The sequence below is a fragment of the Micropterus salmoides genome, unplaced genomic scaffold, assembly GCF_014851395.1.
Source record: "Micropterus salmoides isolate LMB-PRFRI ecotype aquatic unplaced genomic scaffold, ASM1485139v1 Ms_hic_scaffold_23, whole genome shotgun sequence".
NCBI lineage: Eukaryota > Metazoa > Chordata > Actinopteri > Centrarchiformes > Centrarchidae > Micropterus > Micropterus salmoides.
Genome location: NW_024041484.1, coordinates 9,614,790 through 9,639,579, shown reverse-complemented (window position 1 = coordinate 9,639,579; position 24,790 = coordinate 9,614,790). Strand labels below are relative to the sequence as shown.

General features: G+C 39.9%; 1 protein-coding gene and 1 long non-coding RNA gene across 4 annotated transcripts in view; both read right to left on the bottom strand.

The window, feature by feature from the left end:
- Positions 1 to 24,790, bottom strand: part of tbc1d22a (TBC1 domain family, member 22a) — a 155,595-nt gene that overhangs the window by 56,486 nt on the left and 74,319 nt on the right. For all 3 annotated transcript variants that reach the window (XM_038738352.1, XM_038738354.1, XM_038738353.1), the window contains one exon: positions 6,791 to 6,897. In XM_038738352.1, coding sequence (XP_038594280.1) covers positions 6,791 to 6,897 — 107 coding nt within the window. The remainder of the gene's footprint in view (positions 1 to 6,790; positions 6,898 to 24,790) is intronic.
- Positions 11,884 to 19,995, bottom strand: LOC119917925. The gene is made up of 4 exons (XR_005447366.1): positions 19,846 to 19,995; positions 18,169 to 18,201; positions 13,392 to 13,443; positions 11,884 to 11,979 (listed from the first exon to the last, which is right to left on the bottom strand). It is a non-coding gene; the product is annotated as an uncharacterized LOC119917925 (long non-coding RNA).

The following is a 24,790-nucleotide window of genomic DNA, read 5'->3' as shown; positions in this document are numbered from 1 at the left end:
CGACGTTAATAATATATTATGGTTTGGGATTAAGGGGACATTTAAATCAACAATACAATATTGGGCAGAGATGACAGTTCCATTTAAATTCACTGAAATGGCAGACATGAAACCATTTTAACAAGTTAAATTAGTCAAGTTAGCCAGAGGCACTGTCAAATTTAGCAGAGTACAAGACTAATTGGCTGCTGGAGAGACTGGGGTAACACTGGGGTCAGTTTAAAAGAGTTGTGTCTTGGGTCGACGTCTATAGAAATTCTATTTACTTTTTTGTACATTTACATTTAGCTGTCATTCCAATTCGGACCAAATTCTTGATGTATCAGATTACAGATTTTATCTAATTCAGTGATATCTGTGACTGTTATATGTCCTTTTGTTATGTCTGGTTATGTTTGTTTTTCTTTCTGTTTACTGTCTCTCTTGCAAAAGAGATCTTGATCTCAATGACATTATCTGATTAAATAAAGGTTGTAAATTTAAAGGAGGGAATATCTGTGTAGGACTTACGCTCATCCGTCCAATAGAGTTCCACAGACTTGGCAAGAAGCACTGAAGTTGTTCTAGAGGCTCGCAGTGGCATCACTGCATACCTAGACACTTTTTGTTGCTTTTGTCCAATCATTTGTCACCCATCTGTAGTTCATCCGTGTTTTTGATCAGAACTCGATGTGGCAACTGTGTGCAGTCTGTTTGATGTGTAAATGGGTGGTGGATTTATCTTGTTGATGCTAAATCTGGCATTTTAGACTGCACCAATCACTAAAAAGATTTTTGGATTTATTGACGCACTTCAAAAACATTTATTGAAAGTTTTTTTCTTTTTACATATTTATTTACAGCATTAAACATTGAAACGTATATTGTAATAGGCTGTATATTAACCTATTGGGAGAAAATTGGTAGTTCTATGTAAAATCAGATGTTGGGCACCCCCATATAGACAAAATGGCATGATCCTTGTTTCGCTGCGAAGCTTCGACTGTGAGATTGACAGTCGAATCATGCTCCGCCCATCGAAGCATCGAATTTTCGACTATTCAGAGTCAGACCTAATATCTATTATTATTTATATTATATGCTATTATTATAACACTTTCGTTCGGTGGCATTGGCTGGTTGTCACACACACCTGTCTCCATAGAGGTTCCTGCAAAGACTTCCTCAAAACTTTCTCTGACTCAGGTTCATCTGTTCGTTAAAAATGCATTAATCATCATTTGGACAGGGTGACACGAGCATCAAATATTGTATACATCAAATTCATGATAAATAGTCCAACCTTATAGGCAAATACATACAGTGGGGTGAACAAGTATTTGATACACTGCTGATTTTGTAGGTTTTCCTACTTACAAAGCATGTAGAGGTCTGTAATTTTTATCATAGGTACACTTCAACTGTGAGAGACGGAATCTAAAAAATCCAGAAAATCACATTGTATGATTTTTAAATAATTAATTTACATTTTATTGCATGACATGAGTATTTGATTACCTACCAACCAGTAAGAATTCCAGCTCTCACAGACCTGTTAGCCCTCCTGTTCTCCACTCACTCATTAACTGCACCTGTTTGAACTTGTTACCTGTATAAAAGACACCTGTCCACACACTCAATCAAACAGACTCCAACCTCTCCACAATGGCCAAGACCAGAGAGCTGTGTAAGGACATCAGGGATAAAATTGTAGACCTGCACAAGGCTGGGATGGGCTACAGGACAATAGGCAAGCAGCTTGGTGAGAAGGCAACAACTGTTGGCGCAATTATTAGAAAATGGAAGAAGTTCAAGATGACGGTCAATCTCCCTCGGTCTGGGGCTCCATGCAAGATCTCACCTCGTGGGGCATCAATGATCATGAGGAAGGTGACGGATCAGCCCAGCCAACGCATGTCCAGGCCCGTCTGAAGTTTGCCAATGACCATCTGGATGATCCAGAGGAGGAATGGGAGAAGGTCATGTGGCTTTATAATAATAATCCTTATTTGTAGAGCACTTTTCAAAAACAAGTTACAAAGTGCTTTAACAAGTGTAAAGAATAATACATTTATGGTCTAAACTCCACTTGCGGTGTTTGGAGGAAGAAGAAGGATGAGTACAACCCCAAGAACACCATCCCAACCGTGAAGCATGGAGGTGGAAACATCATTCTTTGGGGATGCTTTTCTGCAAAGGGGACAGGACGACTGCACCGTATTAAGGGGAGGATGGATGGGGCCATGTATCGCGAGACCTCCTTCCCTCAGTAAGAGCATTGAAGATGGGTTGTGGCTGGGTCTTCCAGCATGACACCAACCTGAAACACACAGCCAAGCTTCTCAAGGTCCTGGAGTGGCCTAACCAGTCTCTAAACCTGAACCCAATAGAAAATCTTTGGAGGGAGCTGAAAGTCCATATTGCCCAGTGACAGCCCCGAAACCTGAAGGATCTGGAGAAGGTCTGTATGGAGGAGTGGGCCAAAATCCCTGCTGCAATGTGTGCAAACCTGGTCAAGAACTGCAGGAAACTTATGATCTCTGTAATTTGCAAACAAAGGTTTCTGTACCAAATATTAAGTTCTGCTTTTCTGATGTATCAAATACTTATGTCATGCAATAAATGCAAATTAATTATTTAAAAATCATACTATGTGATTTTTCTGGATTTTTGTTTTAGATTCAATCTCTCACAGTTGAAGTGTACCTATGATAAAAAATTGCATAAGTAGGAAAACCTGCAAAATCAGCAGTGTATCAAATACTTGTTCTCTCCACTGTATACATCTGCAACGTTGCTCTTCAATTCCATATTTATATATTTCTACATTTATTTATGTTGACTGTATGTTTGTCTACGTGTAGCACCTTATCACCACAGCAAATTCCTTGTATGTGTAAAACACTACTTGGCAATAAAGCTCCTTCCTTCCTTCTTCTTGTAATGCAACAATAAATAACTTGACTGAAGTAGTCCAATCTGATCATATGAATAATGTATTGTGCTCTAATTTAGGCTACTCCACAGTCACACAATAACATACAATAGTGCACCTCTAATTGGATCTGTGCTGGTTCCTGCTCCCTCCTCTTTCATCCTTTCCCTTTCTTGTTCAGAGCCACGTTGACCTGTAGAGTATTTAATAAATCATTTTTATTGCTGGGCTTGAAGCTTGGAAATGGTCAAATCTGCAGCGGGAATGAAACCTCTGAGGTTATCAAAAACCTTTTTCTTTAGTTTGTTCATTTAGCAAACTCACTCATCTTCGATTTTTCTGCCGCTTTGCCACTGTCCTCAATGTCACCTGCAGACTGGTTAAATCAATCCATTATCTTAGCACACTATGTGGCATCAGTCAGCAAAGCCTTTTTCTTTTTTTTTTTGGCACACCTTCTCTGCATTGCTGGCCGCTGGTTTTCTCTTTCTATCCATGTTTTAGGAACGAGTGCCACATACTTTTAACAAGTGGTAAATACTTTCAGTATCAGTTTTGACCTGAACCTGCTATAACAGATTGCACCAGCCGTGTTGCTGCAGCTAAGATAACCTATTGAATATCTGTAGGCTTTATAATGCCCGGGTTGGCGAAACAAAGACCGGCCCACCAGAACAATTCCCGAATGTTCCGCTCCTGTAAAGATGTAGCAATTCCCAGCATTTAAGTGCTTTCGAAGATCAACAGGAAAAATCAGGTGACTCACAACATAAAACAGCCTTCTATACATTAGTCATTCTGATTAGATTAGACATGCTGGGAATCGACTGATGTCTCTAACCTACCTTTTATCCCAACCTGCTCCTTTGGAGGAGGGGGGCTGCAGTGCTGCCAATTAAAGCAGCAGCTCATTAGAGAAGCTAATAGGTTATAGGTGGGAAAGAGGCATGGCGGTGAAACATTAAAACCAGAGCTAATGGCCAATTTACTGTATTAAAAAATAAGGGGAAAACTTTCAAAAGTATTTCCAGTGTGACCACACCAGCTGTGCTTCATGGACAGATGGAAGAAATTTTTCTTCACAAAATTTCCCAACCATTTAGTGGTTTTCAAACCTTCCATTTATGAGTTTGCTCTGTATTGTAATGCAATTAAGCTCCTTCAAAAATTTTACACAAAGTGGCCCCAAAACAAGCGGACACCAGTGTGGCACCAGTTCCACAGGAAACACTGGATATATATGGTGCTTAAAAGGCAGTGAGTAAATGTAATTGCATAGAGAGACTCTCTTTCTCTCTAACCCCCAGACCCCCACCTTCAGGCCCTCAGTTAAGTGTAATAGTGTATAGTGGATGTGAGAGGGTTTGAGACGAGGTCAGAGCAAGGATCACCAACTAATTACGGTGCTGAGGCACTCAGCCTCCGTCAGATTGTTTAGAAAGCATTAGGGGGGAAACATGGGCTTCCCTGGTGCATTGCACATAATTAGTTTGGAGCCAAGGTCACAAACAAACACAAGCACGGGGACAAACAACATCCATACACATAGAAAAGCACACACTATAACACACACGCTATTCTTCTCTCTGCACTCAAGCTCTGCGTTCTCTGTCTTGCTCTCTCAGGGGCAACGAGGCACAGCGTCTATTAATTTCCTAAATGAATAGCCTACCAATTGATAGTTATTTATGGATGTTCACGTTTGATGCACCACACATCCTCCCTAATATTAATTACCTTTAGTATAGGGCTAGGCGATATATTGAGTTTCAAGACATTAAGTATGTTTTTAATGAATGATTGTGTTTGTATTAAACAACATAAACTAATAGAAATCCTAAAACATCGCCCTCTTTTCTCACTAAAATTTAACTTCACCATCAAGACACAGGGCATTTCTTTTACCCCTCAAACAGTCATTTCTATATAACAATAAGCATAATGCCTAATCAATACATTTAAAGACTAACTGCTGTGGCCATTCTCTTAAGTGTTTCTTTAGATCAGGGTCATTGACCTGACTTAGCAGATGCTTCTTTAACTGTGCCAGAAAAAAATAATTACAGTGTGATCTGTTAAAACATGGTTACAGAGACAACCAGCAACAACCAGCGCGCAACTGCTAGAACCAAACATTTTAATACGATTGAAATATGATTACTGGGAATGATCCATTTTTGCATCACAATTTTCAGTTTAAGTGAAAAAAACACTAATCATGATGATGTGACATGTGTTAGGGTTTGTACCAAACAAACATGTTTTCTTAAACTTGGAGAGCAAGATTTGTAGGCCAGGGCATCACTGCAGCACTTCCGTACTTAATTTTAATGTTATGTTACACATTTTACCTTCATCTAAAAATTCCAGCGTCTTTGACTTTGATTTTGCTCTTGGCCACATTGCGATTTTGACAATATTTCGATTAACTGTGCAGGCCTAAAGAGGAAACGCATACCCTGACAGCACAAACACCATCCACAAAGGTAGAAAGTCTTCTATTGCCTCAGGATTTGTGCTTTAATCCAGCATAGAGAGGTGTGGTAAACACATATTTTAGGATTAAGGCAGAATTGAAGATGGTAAGTAACAGCGGTACTGTTTAGGCAAATCTACTGCCAGCCCAGGCAGGCATGTTTAGAGTTGACAGATGGCTTGACCATGACTGCTGAGAGCGAGGTCGATTAGGAGAGCTGGTGGGCAAAAAGGGTTTGGGAAGAAATGATGAAACAAAATGAAGTTTGGTGCTGTGGTCTGTATGCAATTATCTGGTCTCCAGACACTCGGGCCTGCTTTAGAATATGCAAGACAATCACATTTCTTACAACCACATAGAAAAGCTGCTCATACTCTTAGAGAGGTTCTGCAGGCTTTACAACAGATAGGAATGTCAGACCACCTGAACACTATGCATACACTCACACGTGCATTCACACTCTCTTTCCAAGGGTACACAGATACCTATGTAACGGCAAAATGAGTACACTCAATATCTGTCTCCTCACCCAACATATCCTTTATAAAGTGGTGTTGTGTTCATCTGTCTCTTAGATATACAACATATATGGCAAGACAGATAAATGCAGGGATCAACATTGGCTCCAAGCTCTAAAATGACTTTACTTTTAGGGTATCTTTTCAATTTTCAAATACGATTCATTATAGTTGATTATGGTAACACAAATCAATTAAAAATATAAAAACCATTAAATTCTACTCGTTCACAAAAACAGGAGTGTGTAAACCTAAGACTGAAATATGTTACAGTGGTCAGAGTACACAGCTAAAGCTTTACTTGGAAAGAAACTGGTAAGTTAGCTTAACGTACAATTAATAGAAATGTCAACCTCTAAAACACAAAGGGTGTGTGATGTTAAACAGTGGCTAGTATTGCTAGTACCACTGAGAATCAACACCTCAGCTGTACACAGCTTCCAGCACACTCCCACCTCATTGTTTCAGATCAACGGCCTATATGGTTGGGAGATCTCACCCTTGGGTTATCATCTGCCCTCCTCATTTAAAACTGTAGAAACACTATAGTGCCCATTGAACACGTAAACAGGTGGAGAGCTGGGGTAAACAAGTGGAGTGAAGAGCTGACTGTCTATCTAGTCAAAAGCATGGAAGAGAGTAAGTAAAAATAAAAGGTACAGGTAGGAGAGGGGCATGGACAGACTACATGGAGAAGGGAGACAGTGGGACATTGAGCATGTACAGTATGGTATGAAAGTATAAAACCACATGTGTGCGACGTGATGAGAGTTTGTTCTAGGACAACCTACATCTTTTCAACACACACACACACACACACACACACACACACACACACACACACAAACACACGTACGTACACACACGTACACACATGCTTACCTGGATGCCGTCCAGCAGTTTGCTCATGCACCAGAAGCTGTCAGCCTCAATGTTCCTCAGAGCCTCTTCCTGGAGACTGGACACGTCAAAGTTTTCCACTTCCTCCTCTAGAGAAGAGAAAGGAGAACAAAGAGAGAGAGAGAGAGAGAAAGTCAAAAATAAGCAGTGCATGGGCAAAGAGATGGACAGAGGGAAAGCGACAGCGAGACGGGTGAAAGAAAGCTACAGAGAGCAATTCAGGTCTGCCGGCACAGCAGGGGCTCCGTCATAAGCCCATCACTCTGGGAGGGGAACAAGAAAGGCATGAGTGTAGAGGGAGGACACATTGAGTGGGGAGAGAGGGAGCAAGGGGAGAGGTAAGGGTGGCGGGTTATGAAAGAGACATATGGTAAGGAATGAAGTTGGAGCACAGGAATAAATGAGAGATAAGAATAAATGGAGGCAGTGTGGCAGCTGAGCATGTGGGAAGAAAATAAAAAGTGGACTAATAGAGCATGCGAATGATCATCTTTTAAAAACATTTTTTTCAAAGCTACTTTGAACATTTAGAAAATGTCAGTCTCCGCGCACATAGCATTTGTACTTTTTATACTGTAGATGCAGAGAGTATACTGTATATTCCAGGAAAAACTATAGAAATTACAAAGTTCCATTACCACTCAGAATCATTTCACTAAGTTTCAGAGTTCCCTTTCTACTGTCTAGTGTAATCTTTTATCTTATTTTTACTATATTTATATGATTTTATTATTTAATTTTGTTAGCCATTTGTGTGCTATAAAAAAAAAAAAAAGACAACTGTGAACAATGAGGTAAAGGAGGGAGTAAAGTGGGTTGTAGGGTAGATACTAAAATAAGTAAGTAAATAAATGCAGCGAATTAGGTTTGGACAGCAGACTGCACAGAAGAAACACTTTTTTAAAAGCACACAGAGTTCTCAGTCATCTCCAGCGGGTGACTTCAACGATGGGTGTCATCAGATGTCATTAACGGCAGCAGTGTGTGACGGACTGCAGGGGCTTTGACGGGCTTCTGACAAGCCACTGACAGCCAGTGGAGAGGAGATGGGACGAGACTGATTAACAATGATCTAGAGAGAGAGAAAAGGGAAAGCGGGGGCCACAGACAGAAACGGAGAAAAGGAAAGTGTGTGTGGTCATATTGCTAAAACTGAGAATTTGGTGGATGCATTTGTGAGAGTTTGTGCGCGTGCACACACACACAGGGCCTGGCAGCTCTGCTTGGTATCCTTGGCAACCCCAGTGGAATGTTGTCAAGGTTGTAATGAGCGCGTTCAGTCTGACAGACAGACAGACAAGGAGCTGGCAGTGGGCCAGGACTACAAAACCATTAACAACCTAGGCTGTATGTGCATGTATGTTTGTGTGTGTGTGTGCACTCGCTCAACATCCTGTCAAGCAGGCGCTCTCATCATTGTCTTGTCTGCTCAAAGTCAGGTAAGGATGAATGGAAACCGGACAGAGAGGCTGCGGTTCCTTCATTTCAGTGAGACCTTTCATCCCATCACACCCGGACAGATCAAGGTGTCCAGACGCACAAAAAAAAATCTCATTTTGTTCACATAGCTGCCTGATCTTTAATACCAGATATGGAAGTGGTCAGGGGCTGCATTATGATTGGATATCAGCATAGTTCATTCTAACCAAAATGCTAACACAAGCAATGCAAAAAAAGCAAAGTGTAATATAGCCGCACATAAGAACAGTTATTAGTGTAAACATTCAGAGATACAATCTCAGAAAATCCAATTTTTGGGAATGAGGTCTAAAAAATCAGTTTGTTATGAGGAGCGTAAACAAACCCAGGGAGGAAGAGGTCACCCACCAACAAATATTATGAGTCAGAGACAGCTGATGGGATGAAAACCACACCCTAAACTGAGGCCACAGCAGAAGTCAACTACAATCAACAGAACCTAAATGCAGCGTTGGAGCAGCTGTTGTAATAGCGCAGAGACAAAAGAGGCCACCATCTGACCAATTTGAAGTCAGTATTTCATTTGATAGCTCCTCTATAGTGATGCAGAAAACAATGACAATGCGTGAATACAGCCTCTTTCTCAGGGACGCAGCGGCTCTGGGCACCAGTGATTAAATTTGTAGTTGAAAAGATTAATTGTAAACAGGCTGACTGGCAATTCGCATAGTGTCACTGCTGATTAACGAGGTGGTGAGAGCGCCGCTGGCTCTGGTGTTCTGGGAGACCGCGAGTTTCCCAAAGTCTCCTATCAGTCTTTGTCGCAGCTAAAGCCCTGCCGTGGAGCTCAGTTCCAAACCTAGACCTTGACTCCGGAGCAGATTAGAAGGGACGGTTTCCAGGAGTCCAGCAGTTGTACTGGAATTGGGCATGGCTCATCACAATAACAAGGACACACAAGATGAGGAGGAGGAGAGGCCATGTAGTGGGATCGCCTGTCCTCAATGTGGCTGGATCACAATGTAACAGTGCCCCCTGTGACCGCTGGTGGAAGTGATGCTAACACCAATAACCGGCTTTACACGGATGAATGCTTAAAAAACGCCGAAGCTCAGATCATTAGTCATTTTCATGGCCAGGTAGTCCAGACAGCTCTTTCTGTTCCCTGTTTAAAGGATAAAAGAATCTAAGCTGCGTGTTGAATGTCTGATGATTTAACCACCTCTGGCTGAATTTAGTTTCCATGATGATGCACCTTCCAACCAGGAGTGTTTTGTTAATGTAAATAACTAAACACTCTTATTAGGCCACCCTGAATGCCTCAACAGGCCGCGCGTCTCAGTCGACCTGCCTTTAAAAGAAGACATTGCTAATTACTTTCACCAGATCCATGCCTCAATAGAAATTCCTTCAAGATACTCTCTTGGTGATTACTTTTGAAGCACTGCCTCCACGCTAGGGACCAGCTGACAATAAGTGTCCTGATCCGTGTCTCCGTAGAAAGGCTTCACAAATAAGAACCTGGGGAATTTCGGGAAGTTCAAGCTTCATTGTGCCCCGCGTCAGTGAATGGCAGTCTCTGTGGCTTTAGTTCTGCGTGACATGTGCCTCCAAAATAATCTTTCACCAAATTATATTCTCAGGGTTCTTCTGAAGTAGAGGAAGCAGGTCTGACACAAAGTCACCTTGGCGAGAGAAGAGAACTTGTTTGATACTGCCAACTCTCTAAGACACAGAAACTGTCTGTACACAAGCTCTGCAGACGGGAATTTTGTCATCAAACTGGCAGAACAGCACACACAGACTGCAGACTTGGAGGCATGCACACATAACAGTCAAACTGATTACAAAGCAGTAATTTCCTAAAAGTAAGAATCATCATACAACCTTTTATTTTTAAAGCAACTGTATTTACAGAGGGGAATGTTTAATTTAGGAATCCAAACTTTCTCCAACAACCCACTTTAAGGTGAACTGTTATTCTCTTGACATAGTTTCAGCTCTGCCACTTCATATCTCTACTCCTCCATCAATCTACCGCTCCTATCTCTTTTTATACCTCGACTTTCCTCTGATAGTCTCTTGATCTCTCTTTTGGTACATCAATGCTTTCCCTCTCCACTCCTTTACAGCCATTTGACATCTCCTCTGTTGCTGCTGCTATCCTGCCTCTCCAAGCTGTTCCCCCCCCCCCTCCTTACGCACCTCTTCTCCTATTGGCCACAGAGCCAGTTTCCTGCCAGGCCCCAGGGTTTATTTCCTGTTTGTCCTGGCGCAGGGGGCAACTTGTCCAGAGAGACCAACTGCTTGGTCGCTGCCAGCTGTGAGCACTTGGCACAGCTTGGCACGCAGAGCCGGGTTACACCTCCGGAGACCGAGTGCCGGCACCTACGTACACAGTCGCGACACACACACACACACACACACACACACACACATTCCTGTACGTGCCTCATAGTGAGGTCCAGGTTAATTAACTGCTGGAGTGAGGACCACCCTTTCTACTATACTTAGAGACAAATGCATGATAGATTCCAACACTGGGTGGCACCTTGATGCCAGTTTCCACCTCAGTTCCTTAAAAAACATGAAGGAAATTTTTAATTTTTTTAACCCAGTTTACCACTGGAGTGGGGACCTTTTCAAGGGGGCGCTATTGAGTTCGTTTCAGAATGGACTAGTTTAACTACCTTCTATTTTTAGCATTAAATTTAATAATTTTAATGTTCTAGTATAACACATTATGTAAAAATAAGTCAGTATGGACATTTTTAAAAAGAATTGCCCAGTCTGAGATTCATAGATAAGCAGAATACCTAAATTTATGGAGGTGACCATCGATTTGACTGCTGTACAAACATACATACTTACTGGTCAATTACTGCTTTACTAAAGTAAATATAACTTGAGCAATCCACATATACAACTTTCAACAAAGCTGCAGGGATATAAAAGAAATCCATTTTATTTATTCATTTAGCTGAAGCTTTTATCCAAAGTGACTTACAATTGCTATACATGTCGGAGGTCACACGCCTCTGGAGCAACTAGGGGTAAGTGTCTTACTCAGGGACACAGTGGATGGGTCACAGTGGGGGATTGAAGTGCGCTATCACCACCCCCAAATCCATTGTTTATTAAGCATAAACAGAAATAAATTATTCCAGAAACAAACTATTGCCTCTTGTACAACTCAAAAAATACAGTAAAGTGTACTGTATCATAACTACTATTAATTCACCAATTAAAGTGAGGGCCAATATGAAGAAAATTGATATTATCAGACAATCAATTGAAAATGAGGAACACTGTCTTGCAAAGTACAATGAAAACAAAATAATCCTTTGAATTTTTTACAACTGGTTTTGAGTTTTAGGAACGCTGAACACTATCTTATTGTGGCTAGCCTTGCCTTTTACAGTACATCATCTGACACTATATGGTCCAGGATAGATTAATTTCAGATTATTATCAATCAGTAGTTCAGTAGGAGACTGTAAATGGCAAAAACATTTGGCTTTTGAATACTTAAGAATACGTGAAGCGCCGCTTTGTCTAAGGGTCACAATTGTGTTGTACACAAAGTTTGACATCTTTCCATGGCCCTTGAGCCAAGGCCTTTTCTCCATGTATACATTGCTCACAGTCCTTTTTTCCAGGCACTCTACATCGCAGTTCTCTCTACCTCACTCCATGCTCTCTTGCTCTCTCATGTTTGACTTTGTTCTTCTGTGGAAGCCTGGGGGTCTCATCTACAACAGGAACAGACAAACATCATTTCCTATTAGTCGATGAAACCTCAGGTATAATTTTTTTAAAAATGCTCATGTGTATTCAAGTGCTTTAATTAAATGTGACAACCAAGAACTGACAGATGATTGCAACTCTCTTACCATGGGACAAAAAAGGTTAATTGTTAAAGGTCACAAAAACACATTTAATATTTACCATCATCAGTGTTGGGCAGTAACGCTTTACTGTAATAATATTACTTTTCCCTGTAACTAGTAGTGTAATTGTAAAGTGAAGTGTAGTTACTTTTCTAAAAAACTCGTTACTAAACGCACCATCCTTGACATGAATCCACGACTGTGCGGCAGCTCAGCGGTACCGTATGTAAAGACCATAGCATACTCGCTGTTGTGAATACGATATTAGTTAATAACTCGCGAGAGATGCTTTGTTTGGGGGCAAAGGCAGGGTGGTAGTGAAAGCAGTGTTTCCCATAATTAGCCTATAATTTGGTTAATTGTCAACGCTGACCACCACATTAATTTAAAAAAATTTTTACTAGGCATATTTAAAATCATATCTGACTGAGGAGCTGTATTGAGGAGCAAATATTCGTGCAGCACCTCCTGGCTCGCGCTCTCTTTCTCTCTCGTGAACACCGCTGCACAAACTTGTCCAAAGTCTGTGTTCGGTCCCGTTCATACAGTGTTTACTGGGAGGCTGCTGAGCGCGGTGTCGTTGCACGCTTGGCTCCTGTTCTGGTGCCCAAACCAGCGCCGCTTGCTGAGGCCTAAAACCTTCAGTGCCTGAGCAGAGGTGTAACGTTAAACACAAAACACTCCCAGGTGCTGCGAGCTCCCAGTCCGGGCTGAGTCAGCTACGACCACTAGGCTAACTGAGCTTATAAGATCACAGCAGCTACTTAATGGCACTTAGCAGTTACTTTAGCAACAAGTAACACATCTGTTCATCAGCAACCTCCGTAAATCACAGAGAGTTGAGACAGAGCAGCTGGGGGACACGGGGAACTTTAATGTTATTTTATGAGGCCCAACAGTTACTGTGTTGCCTTAGTAGACAGCAGAGGACGCAGACAGAACTAAATAGATTGTGCTCTGTAGCACGACAGTAATGATCTCTCTGAAAAGATAGATCGTGGAGACATTTTTTAGATCTAATATTGCCCACCCAGTAATAAGTAAAGTAATACTTTAAAGGAGTAATAACTAGTAATATATAATAATTTCTGAGTAACTTGCCCAACACTGACCATCATAAATTAGAAAAGAGTTACAAACAAACACTCAAACAAAAGTACACATACACTTACAGTAAGAGTAAAGTAGTACTCTACTTGTCTTTTGACTGAGTTAAAGTATGAAACAAAGGCAGGAGTTTTTGTATATTTCATAATTAAAGCAATTTAACTCACCATCAGTGAGTTCTCCTTATCTCTAACTCAGCGCAGGGGTCAGAACCTCCATCTGAAAAACAAGAGCATACAAAAAGTAACACCTCATACTATATAGTGTGGGTAAGGCTGCATCCTTCTGTATTTGTTAACTGTTAGAGAGTTGAAAAGTGTTTCAGGTTTTAAATGGACAGCATCCTTACTGCCAAAAACATATTATCCACTGGTCTTCCTCTCTTCACTGTGTGTGGGGTGGAGGTGAAAGTGAGACTTTCACCTGTGAAAAACAGCAACAGTCATTTATTATTACTCTGTGCTCTAATAAAAACCTAAGTTGCAGAGTACAAAGACTGCCGGTGAATAAAAGGAGTTTTAAAATGACTTGTCTTGACCTTCCAATGTTACTGGCCTGTATGGATCAGTTACACCATTTTCACTATACTAAAACTAGAGCAATTACACACCCAATACCTCCTTTGCGAGCATTTTCTTCCCTTTCTTCATTTTCTTTTTGTTAAACATATTTCACATACTTGTTATTGTTGTTTAGATTTTTTTATATAACACTCGGCTAATTTTGTTAGGCCTTTTTTAAATAATGACTGCACATACAGTATAAACACCGTCCGTGGAAATTGTGGTACTGACAGAGGATTAATCAGATAATTGCACACTAATAATTATACGAGGACTGAATATCAACTGCTCTTCTAAAGGTGTAACTGTTTCTACAGTGTATATATTCGCGCAACATCTCTCGCTCACTCTCTCCGTCTCTCATGAACAGCGCTGCACAAATCTCTCCAACACAAAGCTGTCAATGTCAGAGACCCACCTTAGTTGGTATAGGGAATTAAACCTGAACGTGTCACTTACAATCGATGCCGTAGCGGTGAGAGTCGAGCTTTCAGTACAACGTAAACAAAGAAAGCAGCATGTAACCTTTCAGACCCACCGCACAGAAAGAGGCCCATTATTTCAGCGACTTGCGCCGCGCTAGGGCACTTTGTTGCTGTGTAGAGGATCGCGCACCGCACGCCATGCCGCAGTCGAAGTACTTTTGTGCTGAACCCAGCGCAAATCGCTTCTTTTCTGAAAGGTTCTTTATGGAAGAACATAGTCCTTTCAATACCTTCCGTCACTGAACATTTAACGTTACATCTGTGTTGAAAAAATGTTGCCAGGTGTAAAACACTACATAACATCAGGAGCTTTTAGACTTTCAGGACTGTAGGCTACCAATTACCTGCATTTCAGTTATTAATAACACTGCATGAATGATGTCTAGATGAGAGTTGATGACAACAATTCAGTTTATTTCCCTCTTATTAACAGTTTCCCCTGGGGAATAAATGAAGTTAATATTCCTCTTATAGTAATAATACTTACATATTATAGAAACACAATTGTTAATGTAATTTAATATTAAAAATCAACTTAAGTTATTACTAGTGAAAATTAATGCATAATCGTGAAACCGTGATTATTTCTCTGACAATAATCTGTAATCGTTGCATCCCTATTGATGATAGGGCTGGGAAATCTGTCACAATTTAGGGTGCTATGATTACATAACAATAATAATTCCCAATGTATCTTTGTGGGTATAAAATTTTTGTTCCATAGAATTACTTTATGAATGACCACATTCATAACAACCTAATCATTAAAACCAATATAATAATCACTTATTTCCATTTGCTTTATTAATACAATCAAAGTACACAAACTGACAAGTATGTAACTGAATTGAATCTTGACTAATAAACTGTTGACATCTTTGAACAGACTCCACTTATTTTTCAGTAGGTCGTTTACTTGTCATCCACTCTCAACGTTTTACCCACATTACGACTGTCGCAGCAAGAACTGCATGGTATCTACAACTTTGCAAGTTGACAAGGCACAGCAACAAACTGACTGCAGTCCCACTGACATCTTGCTCTCAGGATTGGCCAAAAAGTTGCAGTCTCTGCCTGGGACTCTACTTTCATTTAAAAAAGAAATCTGCCATCAACTTTTGTCTGAGAGAACAGAACGAGCAGGGACTGATTTGAGTTCATGCTCAGGACAAAGGCTTTTTTACATAGTCATTTTAGTAGTATAGTGTTGAATAATACAAATAAATTATGTTAATAACTGACAATTAACGTAAAAGTTAATTTACCTTGAAGAAATAGTTTTTTGGGGGAATACATGTATTGTCTTTCTTTCTGAGGGTTTATTGAGAAGATCAAATCACTTTAGTGTGCATGCTAAATATAAATAAATCTATATTATCTAAAGCTAATTGGCTGCTGGCTCTAACTCCATATTTAGTGAATAGACATGACAGTCCTTTACTTTTCTCATCCAGCACTTGGCGAGAAAGTGAATAAGCACACGTACCAAAATGTTGCAACTGTTCTAACATGTCATAATATAACATCCATAACTTCACTAGAAGTTTTAGTCCGTGTACACGGTGACAGCGTGCGTGCTGGTCAGGACTGGTAAATGAAACTGTTGAAACACGAGAGACTGGCTTGTGCTGAGTAGGGATGCAACGATTACAGATTTTGTTGGTACGATTATAGTCAGAGGAATAATCACGGTTTCAAGATTATCATGATTATTATGCATTAATTAATTTAACAACACTAGTAATTACTTAAGTAGGTTTTTAATATTACATTAACAATTATAAAACTATAATATTTAAGTATTATTATTAATATAAGAGGAATATTAACTTTATCTCCCAGGGGAAATTGTTATTGGGGAGGGGAATAAACTGAACTGTTGTCATCAACTCTCATCCACATGTATAAGTTTTAGTGAAAATGATGATGAATGTTCAATGATGAAAATTGAGAACATGTCTCATGCAGCGTTATTAATAACTGAAATGCAGGTAATTGGTAGCCCACAGTTCTGGAAGTTTATAAGCTCCTGATGTTCTGTTAGTGTTTTACACCTGCAACATTTTCTCAGCACAGACAGGAGGAAGCAACAGGATGTTAAATGTTCAGTGACTGAAGGTCGGCAGAGGACAACGTTCTTCCATAAAGAACCTTTCACAAAAGAAGTGATTTGCACTGTGTGGAAGCTGGGTTCAGCGCAAAAGTTCAGCTAATTTGACTGCTGCTTGCGTGCGAGCTCGTCAAGCTTTGGCGTGGCACAAGCCATTGAAAATAGGCCTCATAGCGCAGCGGTGCTGTCGGTTACACCTGCTTTGTTTGTTTATGTTGTACTGAAAGCTCGATCTCAGTGCGACAGCATTGATTGTAAGTGTCACAATTATATTTAATTCCCCAACAACCTGCCACATTATTTAAATAAGTTATTATGTATTACCTTTACTTACTTATTTTAAAACAATTGTAAAATGGGTCGCCAAATTTACTTGGGCAGCTGTTAATCTACCTGGACGGCCCGCCCAAGTAAACCCTATGTGTGGGAAACGCTGATTAATTAACCGTGACGTTTTAAAGCACGGTTAATAGTGAAATCCAGCAATCGCTACATCCCCAGTGCTGAGCAATATCCCATTCAGTCAGCTGTTTACCCCAACCCCTTGTAAAATGTAGCTTTTCCACTGCAGGCTATATAAATCCATCTCGCCTGATGTTAGCAGTAAGATTACTGGCAGCTAAAGTTCAGGAACAGCGTTAAGATTAAGTACTGTAAAATAATCACAACTTCTAAGCCTGCAGATATTCAATTTCTGATTAGGGCTGTACGTAACGATTATTTTTCAAGTCAATTAATCAAACGATTATTTTTTCAATTACCCAATTAATCTAACGACTAATTTTCTGTATTCTAAAAGGAAAAAAGTTGCCTATTACTCGATTAACATACCAATTTATCCAAAATAAATATCAAAAACATTCCTAATAAATAAATCTATATTTTAATCATCCTGATGAAGCACATTAGAATAATGTGTGTGTGTGTATATATATATATATATATATAAAATAAGAATAGCAGCAAATCTTAAAATGAATCAAATTTCCACGCCATTGATGTGTTGTGATAACAACAATAACAGACATTAATTATTAGGCTACTTTACTTAAAACTTTTAATGTTTTTGACATGGATTAATTTCAATATTGAGTACTGCAGTATGATAATCAAATGTATTTCTGCATCAGTGTCGGGCAAAGAAAACAATTGAAAGGATTCACAGACTGTACAGACAGTCACAGATCGTCTGTAATGTTAGTTTCAGCTGTTTTCTCGCTCATATGTGGCCGTTAATTAAAACAGAAAATATGAAACGGCCGAACGTTCGATGTCTTGAGGTGTAACGTTATGCTACAATGACAGCAGCGGGGCAAAAATTACTTTTAACATGAAAGCGATTAAGAAATACTACGTGTCCTTGTGCTGATGATGTGCCATGCTCGTGTGGCGACAGAAAGTAAATAGGATTTGCGGTGCTGCCGTCAGTGCTCCAGGATACTTTCGCTCACGTGTTCATGCTGCTTCACGTATTCGTGGACAGTTGTGCTGCAGTGAAGCTTTTCTCAGATCACAGAGACTGTCTGTCTAAAATACTTCCAAACTTTAGATGGTCGAAGGCACGGTCTTGTAGCTGGAGCTTGTCCGGGGGAATCCTGCCAACACTGGATCGACTATGTTGACGAATTGCCCGAGCCCTAAATTCCTGTTTATATTATCGGTCTGCAGCTGATATTGTTTCATTTAAAAATGTCAGCTTTAACGCTGAATCACAACTACTACTACTTTTACAGTGAAGAAAGAAGTCAGTGTCAGGATGGAGTAAAGAGTTTGTAAAGGCACATACCTGTGTTTGACTCATAGCGATCTCTTCCTGGACCTAACACCAATGAGAATAATGAAAATGATGTCATGTTATACTCTGAACAAAATATAAAAATAACAATGTGTAGTAGTAATATTAAGTGATACAGTACTGCTGCATTTCATATCATATAATACATCTCTCTACACAGTGAGAGAGAGAGAATAAACACATGTTTTAAGTGAATTGGACACCCTGTCATAAATACGAGGTTACGTCTCAAGTCTCCAGTGAGACAATGTGCCATTTGTGCTTTGTTTCCAGATACTGCTTTATACTCAGTAGCGACTATTCAGGACACCTGTACAATCTACTGCAATTCTGTACAACAGGTTCAGTTTCTGACCATTTTGTCAGGAATGTGTAAATTCAGTTCTGTTTATTACTAAGCCTATAGTTCAAGGTGTTGTTACACTGAAAGGTGATTTTGCTCTCCCTGTTTATATATATGAGTAGGGCGGAATATTAAACACATCTGAATATGATGTAGTCCAGTACAACATTTTCACCAACTATGACCTCAGTGCTAAAAAATTTAATTCACTTAACACCTATATGACTGTGTCAAAAAAGAAAACTGATTAAAGGCATCATTAAAGTAGACTTTGTGGCAGCACTGTTGTAATGGATTGTATAAGACTTTACAGGTGTACTTTATAAAGTAAGTGTTACTTTTTGAAAATCCGTTGCAGGCTGCGGGCAGATTTTACCTAATTTTATAAACAAACTGTTGTCAGGAAACATCACGTTTTCTTCTTTTTATGGTGGCAACTGTTATTCAGCTCTCCCTGTCAGAAGCTTTCCCTCCACTAACTAAACAGACAGTCACAGAGGTGGGAGTGAGACAGGCAATAGGAAAGGGTACTAAATCAATCAAGTAGTAGCTGATAAATATTTAATTTTCACACAATAAGCCATGAGAACAGAGCTGCTTTGGGATCAAAATAATAATAAAAAGAGACTGTGTTACATCTACTTCAGTGTCCTCTCTCAGGTGTAATGTTGGCTCACCTGTCTTGGGCCACATCCGCACTACTACGTTTCTGTTTAAAAGGAGATTTAAACCAAAAACGATCTCCGTCCCCAGCAGCATTTTATCTGCATAACAGAATGGATCTCTGTCTCTGAATACGTGAAGTGGCCGTCCACATAGCCTACACTGAGCATGCGCGTGCCGGTATAAACAGGAAGCACATTGTCTACTTCGCATTAGTAGAAGATTTGTTAAAAGAAGAAGGTACTACTACAGACTAAAAACCACACCAGAGATAGTTCTGCATGGATCTAACACGAGGTGGAATTGTTACTGACAGTAACAGGGGAGTTAAAAGCAGCTGTGGCAGCAGAAAAAACAGACTGGGATTTGTCGCAAAGCAAATACGGCCTCATGCACAGTAGCCTATAAGTGTATTGTTATTTACACAGAAAAAAATATTTACAATTTAACAGCACTATTCTGTTGCATCTGCACTAAATCCATTAAATATGCACTTCTGCCATCATGTTAAACCATGTACCTATCAATTGTGTGCTGGAGATCTGACTGGAGCGGTTCTGGAGCCACTCAATTAAAGTTAGAGCTTGCTGTTTTCTTCCATTCAAAATAATATTGCACATTAACATCATTTGACAAGAAGCAGAAATATCTATAAATCTTACCTGCTCTGAAATTGCCTCTTGCGTCGGTTAAGATGAAGTCTTCGTCTTTAAATTTTTCAAACAAATCTCTCCAAACTCCTGCTAACAAATCTCTCCAAACTCCGGCCACGCTCTGTTTTCTTCTGCTCCTCTCTGCTGCGCTGCTGAAAGGTTGGGGGAGGGGGGAAAGTTCCAGGTGCAGGGGGGCGTGTCCCTCCGCTGATGGCCCATTAATTAAGCCTGAGCCGAGAGGCTGCAAAGTCACCACAATATTCTCCACTTCTCAGCTCTGACACAGAGGCCTGTGTTACAGGCTACAGTGTTTAAAATAAAGCAAGAAACACATTTATCAGTGACAGTAGAAACACCAGGCTTTACATACTGTTAGAAGTAAAATTTCATATATTTAAAATTTTACTTAACTAAAAGTATAAAAGTACCATAAGCAAACACCGTAATTTAATTGTTGACTGTATTTTATTCATCTAAATCTGAAATGCAGCTAGTAACAAAATCTATACAATTTTAGACGTATAAAGAAAAATGGTGGTTTTAGAGAGTCTTGAATCTGTGGAACTGTACAGGCCACTTTGTGTGTATTTGTATATGGGGCAGCGGAGGTTTAAGGGGGACCTCAACACTGTCAGGAGAACTGTCTGTGTTCCCTCCACATTTGCCCAGGTTCTGGCTAAGACATCATAGGAAGAGACTTGAGGGAGATGCTTTGCTCAGTCTTATTAATGGCTCTTTTTTGTCCTCAGGAGATAAAAAAGGATGCCCTGAGCACATTTTGAATACTGTACCTTCTGTTTTAAGTGCAACAACTTTTCCAGTGCACCATCCAGCTGATAGTTACTTTAAATATAGTACAATGGTCCCTTACTCAAGAAAAGTAGAAATAGATATTTATCACAAGTCCTCAAAAAGGTATAAAAGTATTCCATAGTCATAGTGAATATACTTAAGTATCAAAAGTAAAAGTGCTCATTCTGTATGACATTGTAGTACCTCAGTTCATGCATGCATTCTGTCCTTAATGAATTAATCTCCAAACATCAGTGGTTGGTGTTCCAGTTATGCTGGCTGTAACAAAGTTGTGCAATATTTTCATTGACAAATAATTTTTTCTTCATCTCAGTAACTTTATAGGGTTCAGATAAACAGCAATAAATACAATACAGGATTTAAAAATGTAGGGGAGCAAAAGTATAAAGCCCCTAAAATGAAAATACTTAACATTTACAGGAATCATATGTGAGGTTTCTTTGGCTCTTTCTCTGGTCTCATATGGTGCAATGTTCAGGGTACTTAAATTAAATTAGACTTATTCAAGATCAGTTAGAGATCTCTTGTTTTGATTGAGGAAGATATAAATGAGATGATATGTGGTTGTTTCTCCTGAGTTGAATTTAAGACGTAGGAGAAAAAATCCTTTGGTCTCACCTTAGTATAAAAGTAAATATTTTCTATTGAGGAGAAATTAAAGAAACACCTATATCTCTTCTTGGATTTTGCTTTTCTCTGTGCAAGCACCTGCAATGTAATCAAATAATCTACAAAGTAACAAATGTGAATCATTTTGGTTGGGAGGGTGGAGGTGGGTGCCATTATAAATGTACCTGAGCTGCCATTTCAGTGACTGACATGTTTTTATATCTTATGTAAAACAGGACATGATCCTGGATCATAGTAAAGATTTTCTCCAAAAATGATTGTTGTAAAACTCTCCCTGCTCTCTAAAACCATTTTTAAGGAACGAAGGCAATCCTTAGTGTCATTAGTCATTAGTATGCAGGCCATAATTTTCCTTTGGTGAGTTATTGTGTAGGCACAGAGTCTCTAAGACCAGCTACAGGTACCACTGAGGAACTAGGAGAGCAAAGAGGCCCAGGAGAGAGGTCATGTCCGTGTGACCGAGCTGCGTGATGTGGCTGTGGAGGCTGCTCAGTGACTACCATAGTATTTGACAGGCTGAGGTCTTCTATCTTGTCCCATTCAGTAGCATAGCCAGGAACACCAGACAGGACACTGAGGATTCTCCTTGGAGTCAAACAGGTTGGTGACCAGCTGTCCAAAGTGCTGCCAAAGTTAGATCTGTCCAAATACAGGTGGAGCTGCCGCTCACTCCAGTGGCTCCCTGAACATCACACCCTCTGGGCCTACTGTATCCCTGCCCTGTAGCTGCTGAGGCAACTAAAGCTGTGCACGCTTTCACCATCTATTGTATGTGTGTTTTAATGAATAAGAGGTTACAAGAAACAACATTTATTTGTTAAACACAGTAGCAATATCTGTCCAAGCACTGTCCTCCAAAAGCATGTATATTTAAGTTTTCATGTTCCCTCTCAGGTCACAGTGCTGTAACCACATGTGTAAATATTGTGAGCAGGGCCAGTGTGGAGACAGCTGAGGTGAATTAACACAAAGTAGTCTGTGTGTTGGAAAAACTAAATTCATAAATCATTTAGGTCAAATTTTTCAAATCATGTTCCTGAAAATAAACTTTCCCCTCCTCTCCTAGCTCCCTATGTAAGCTGTCACCAAGCTGTGTCTGGTTACCATAAAAAAGATCACAGATCAAATTATTACTTTACAGTTGACTCTTTTTTTTGCTGGTCTCTACAGACAACTCTCAATTTTAGATTTATTTTCTGCTGTTCTTCTCTTACCCTGGGATTACTTGCTTTAGATAGATCTTGGCTTCATTACATTTTTCCTTAAGAGACATTTAGGTTTCACAGATCAGAATTCATTAGCCTAGCTCAATAGCTCAGCAAAAAAACAGGTCTGATAGATGCACGAATCTGAGGCTTGAAAGAAGGCCTGAAGTGCTTGGGTTATGGCTAAAAAGACCAACTCATTCTTATTTACAGGTCATCCAATACTGCATAGACTACTATTACACAACCCTGAAGATGGGTTTGTAAATGTATTTATTCTTGGTTTTAAGATTTTATATCAGCATGACAATTATAATCTGTTCTGTTAGCTAGAGTAAGCATAACACAGAATAATAAAAATAATAAAAGGTAATAACAATGAGATACAGAATAAATTATTTTTAAATGGGAAATAAAACAGAAATGAAATATTGACATTACAAATTAATTATAGGATTTGCTATGGACAAATAAATTATGTGTAGAAAATATAAAGATAAGAAATGAAATGTGACGTGGGGGCTGAATGCACAATAAAAAGCCCATTCTGATGATATGTGATATATGTATGTATATATATATATATATGGTATATGTGACAAGTGCAGGGATTACATAAGGGAATAAAAGTCCAGTTTGATGACCCCTTCTCTTAGCAAAAGTGATTTTATAAGTAAATATCCTCAGCCAGATATTGTTAGAAATATACAATTAAATGAGCACCATCATATTTTACAATCACAGGCTGTAAAACACCCTTTCTCAACAGAAATAGTGGCCTTTGGATTCATTTCACGGCCGACTGGCAGAAATTTGAAATGGAATCAAGCCATCTTACGGCAGACGGCCCAAACAGAAATGGAACGCGCCCAGTCCACTTACGTGGACCGAGAGAGGGAGGGGGAGCGAGAGAGATACGTTAATCAATTGAAGCTTTGGCGTTTTGTGCACATGAGCTTATTAACTTATTAAATCGCCATAAAACAATCAAATTCGGAGCAAAGCAAAGCTAGTGAAGGTTAAAGTTACGTTAGCAGCGATGCTAACGCGCAGCTGCACCTGCAAGCAGACGTGAGCAGCGTGAGGACCGGACAGGATGATGGACAGAACTTTAAATCAGGGAGAGATACTGGTGGAGGAGAAAGTTAATAGATGATTTAAAAGTGCTTTATTTAAATGGACACGGAGCTGCCAGAACAAGAAGCAGGGGAGAGGATGCTGAGGCTATATAGATGTTTAATTAACAGAAAGGTAAGCATGTGTTTTATTAACGTTATTCCGTAGTGTTGGATGTTGATTAATTATCTTGAGAGAGTGATGAGCAAGTGGGCGTTTGTGCTGTGAAATTATAAGAGTTGACTAACTTAATGCAAACTTATGTAAGTCCCATGTTGTGGGCATGATGCCTGAATGTAATATTTGGCTTATTGCTGTAAATACAGTGGTGGAAGAAGTACTCGATTTTCCTACTTAAGTAAAAATGCAGATACCACATAAAAAGTTACTCAAGTAAAAGTAAAAAAGTACCTGGTTTTAAAATATACTTAAGTAATCAAAAGTACTACACATCAAAATCTATACACAGTATTTATTTTTAAATTCACTCCAGACAGCATTATAAGTTACAGTGAATCACAATAAGGAAGAGTACAAGTGGATATTTCCTATACTGTGGGAGGATTAGCCTGTGTTCTGTTGTAGTAGTTTCCCCCTTCAGACCGACCTCATTTTGGACTTTGGGCATGTGCACGGGTTGTGTTGGACAAGGAGGTCAAAACTAACTGAAACACTTCTCAATTCACAATCTCATCAAAAATCCACATGTTAACGTCTGCACCTCTGATAAAGTGCAACTCACAGTCCCACACAGAGCGAGGTTGGCTTCAGTTTTCACATGTTTATATTGCAAAGCTCTAGCAGCTACGTTAGCACTCGGCCACAGACAAAAACAGAGCTGCTGCACAGTCACACTGACACAACAATGCTCTCACTACAGTCCTCCCTCTTTAATTAGCCTGAATAGAAACCTCTTCTAGAAAAGTCCAGAGCTGCTTTGAACAGACCTCTGGCACTAACTCAGTCCTCATGAAGTCTGTTAAGACCGGGGGCCAGTCTGCGGGTATTTGGTGAAGCAGCAACTGTTCCGTTAGGGTCTGATGCTGGCTGTTCATCTCTGGCTGCGCTGGTAATGTCTGAGGCTGCCTGTGTTTCACCTGGGTCTGGGACCCGCTAAAGACGTCCGGACCGGGTCTGTGCTCGCACTGACTGAGGCCGGATGTGGATCAGCTGGGCTGACTGGCTGGAGT